This window comes from Drosophila teissieri, unplaced genomic scaffold (genome assembly GCF_016746235.2).
Source record: "Drosophila teissieri strain GT53w unplaced genomic scaffold, Prin_Dtei_1.1 Segkk14_quiver_pilon_scaf, whole genome shotgun sequence".
Taxonomy (NCBI): Eukaryota; Metazoa; Arthropoda; class Insecta; order Diptera; family Drosophilidae; genus Drosophila; species Drosophila teissieri.
Window position 1 is genome coordinate 306,486 of NW_025224994.1, and position 2,995 is coordinate 309,480.

The following is a 2,995-nucleotide window of genomic DNA, read 5'->3' on the forward strand; positions in this document are numbered from 1 at the left end:
ATTATGGGGTTGAAATGGTACTTCCTGGGCGGGTGGAGGCGATCGGGTCGCGCCGGGTGCCAGCTCGCTTCCCAGCTATTGGCTGCTTTTCGAAGATCGGCTCCGTCGTTCCTCTCTGGCTTGCCCCTCTTCTATAGGGCCTCCGAACGATAAAAGCTGCTGCCTATAAGATCCAACAAATATATACTCATATACCGGAACTCGACTATAGCGTTCTTGTTTTACAATATGAACGCCATATACCGTTTTTTCAAATTCATACATATCACTAAGTGTTAACAAATTTATATATTTTCAGTTTTCATTCTATTTCTTTCTAGGAATTCAAAAACGTTCAGCCTTCTTTGTTGGGAGTCGCTATGGACGATCCGGAAGTACTACATATGATGAAAGTTTAAAATCCAGACGAATTTTCATTGTTCCGCGAAACGAGCATTTCTTTCTTGGCTCCCGGTATGGAAAACGAAGCGGAAAATATTTACCGCCTTATGAGGGGAATAAACATGCTGATAGTCAGGAAAGGATTTGGAAACAATGGGAAAGAACGAACTCTATACTTAAGCTTTATAATCATTCTCATTCTGATGCGAAATACTTAACTAGTATATAAAAGAAATATTAATGTCGAAATCCCGAAGTATTGCTTGATCAATATTTTCAGTTTGTAATGACATAAGACTCTGGCATAAATGTCGCATACTAATGCCTTCTGTTTAAAAAAGGATTTTGCATTTTAGAATAATATATAACATACGCCATAAGCGTTTTATCACAACGAAGGAAAACTGCTAAGAAATTAAAGGGCCGCATCTGTACGACTGCATCGTACTTTTGTCGTTATGGCATGGTTAAAAATATGTAAAGTGTAACAAGCTCTTAAAAAGGAAATAAAAAATCTATTTATTTTATATTAAAAATAAAGTATCATTCAAAATCATGTATTTTGATTTTATAAAAGAGAAATTAGGCAAATAGCTTGAATTAACTTCGGAAGCTGGTCAAGCCTTTTAAGTGTTATTGTTGAATGCTTGGATGTCTATCAGAGTTCCCGATACAGAATGTGCAGTTACCTATTCGTAGAGAAAAAAGTAACTCAAGATTAATAAAAAAATAAAGGTATGTATCTTTATAAGGCATGGTAAGTTACAACATTTTTCCAATCCGTTTCAAAATAGTAACAGGAAAGCACGCTATATTCGAGATCGTGGACTATCAGATACCCGTTACTTAAATAATGCGGGAGAGAAGGAGAAATATAAATCGTAATCCATTTATTTATTTATTAAAGTTGATAAGATTGTTACAAAACTAAAAGTACAAAAGTATAACACTAAAACATATACGACATATATATAATTATATAATTGCAATACTCATATGTAAAAAAAAATATAATTTTATTTTACTGAATGATTACAATATTATTTCTTGAGAAGAACACCGACCGATTATAATTAGGCCTCAAACTGAACTCTGATAATTACTCTGATTTGATTGACGTTCAAACATTGGTGTCGAGCTTTTCTAATATGGACTTTGGACTTTAGGGATCTGATCAAATGAAGAGAGAGAGCTTTTGAGTTTCTGACTTTAATTGTCTTTGCATTTCTCTTGGATACAAGTGCTCTTAGATTCTTATAATTTTGTTTATTGCAATCGAATACTTCTGTTGAGTACATCCAGAGTAGTGTAGGGTGTGTTTGGGTGTACATGTTGTATGTGTATTGTGTAGGCATGTGCTTAAGTCTTAGGGACTTATGGATATGTCACTTGACTTTGGCCTGTCCTCAGGTCGTTAAATTTGGGTATATCGTAATATTGTTTTATTTCCTTGACATTAGTTTCAAGGTGCGGATGTTCTTTTTGTTTACAATATTTAACAATAATTTTCTTAGGTATATTTTTAAACTTATATGCTAAATACAGAGTCAAACTAATTATCATGATGACAGAAGTTGTATTGCATATAATTTGGAAAAAGCTGTAATGTTTCAAATGGAATTTTATCATTTCTCTTGTTTGTAAGTGATCTATTGGTTCTAAACGTGCAACATTGTTGGTGATATAAATCGTTTGTGTAAAATCTGCCAGATTATTAGAAATTAGGAATTCATCTATTTGCATGGTACAATTTTTAATATTAATGATGTTGTTTTCTGATATTAATATTTTGTTGTTTGTACAATCTTGATTGACAACTGTCTCAGGAATATTCCATGTTAAAAGTATATTTGGTTCTATATAATTTATTTGGAAATTTCTATGGGTTTTTATGTATTTGCACTGAGTTTGCTCTTGTTTGATAAGTCCAACAATACATTTGTCGAATATTAATTTATCTGTATCTTTAAGAAAAAGTTGGTTATTGAATATATACAATTTATCGAATATTTGCTAGGTTAGAATATAATTATGTATATCTGGGTACGGAACTATTTGAAATATCGGAACTTTAGTGACTCGCTAGAACGTAGGTATAATCAAATTTCGTTCGTGTCTGTCTTGAGCCAAGTTGATGTTTTATCTTTAGCATTTTCTGTTTTAGTAATTTGGGTTTAGGATTCCTAATCTGGTTAATTGCATACCTAACTCGATATCTTCTATGTATTCTGTAAACTGCTTTAGGTTAAATATCAGTAGCGCAATTGTCTTTGTTATGTTTATACTCAAATAGTGGTATTCGTAGCTGGTTGGAATTTCCATCGTTCCGGTTTGGAATATAAGAGATCCACTCTTCGCACTTATTGGGTTTACCCCGACATTGCTGCATTTGACCATGGTGATGAGTGGTAACATGCAACTAAGCATTATTAGAAATATGTTGTGTACTTGGTCTGGAATTATCGTATTTGCTCTTATTAAACTTTTTTTGTTTCATGAATTTAGATTTATACTGAACGATTTTCCTGCCGCGGTTTGTTTCCTCAAAATGTCCACTTGTTCACTCCTTCCTGTCTTTTTAAATGGATTGGTGATTTAATCATGCTTATTCTTA

General features: G+C 32.9%; 1 protein-coding gene across 1 annotated transcript; it reads left to right on the top strand.

Moving 5' to 3' along the window:
- Window positions 1–247: 247 nt before the first annotated feature.
- Window positions 248–842, top strand: LOC122625607 (RYamide neuropeptides; the record flags this gene model as incomplete). The annotated part of the gene is given in 2 exon segments (XM_043805691.1): window positions 248–481; window positions 483–842. Coding segments are annotated over 2 exon segments (351 nt in total), but the record flags the coding sequence as incomplete, so codon positions are not given.
- Window positions 843–2,995: the final 2,153 nt, after the last annotated feature.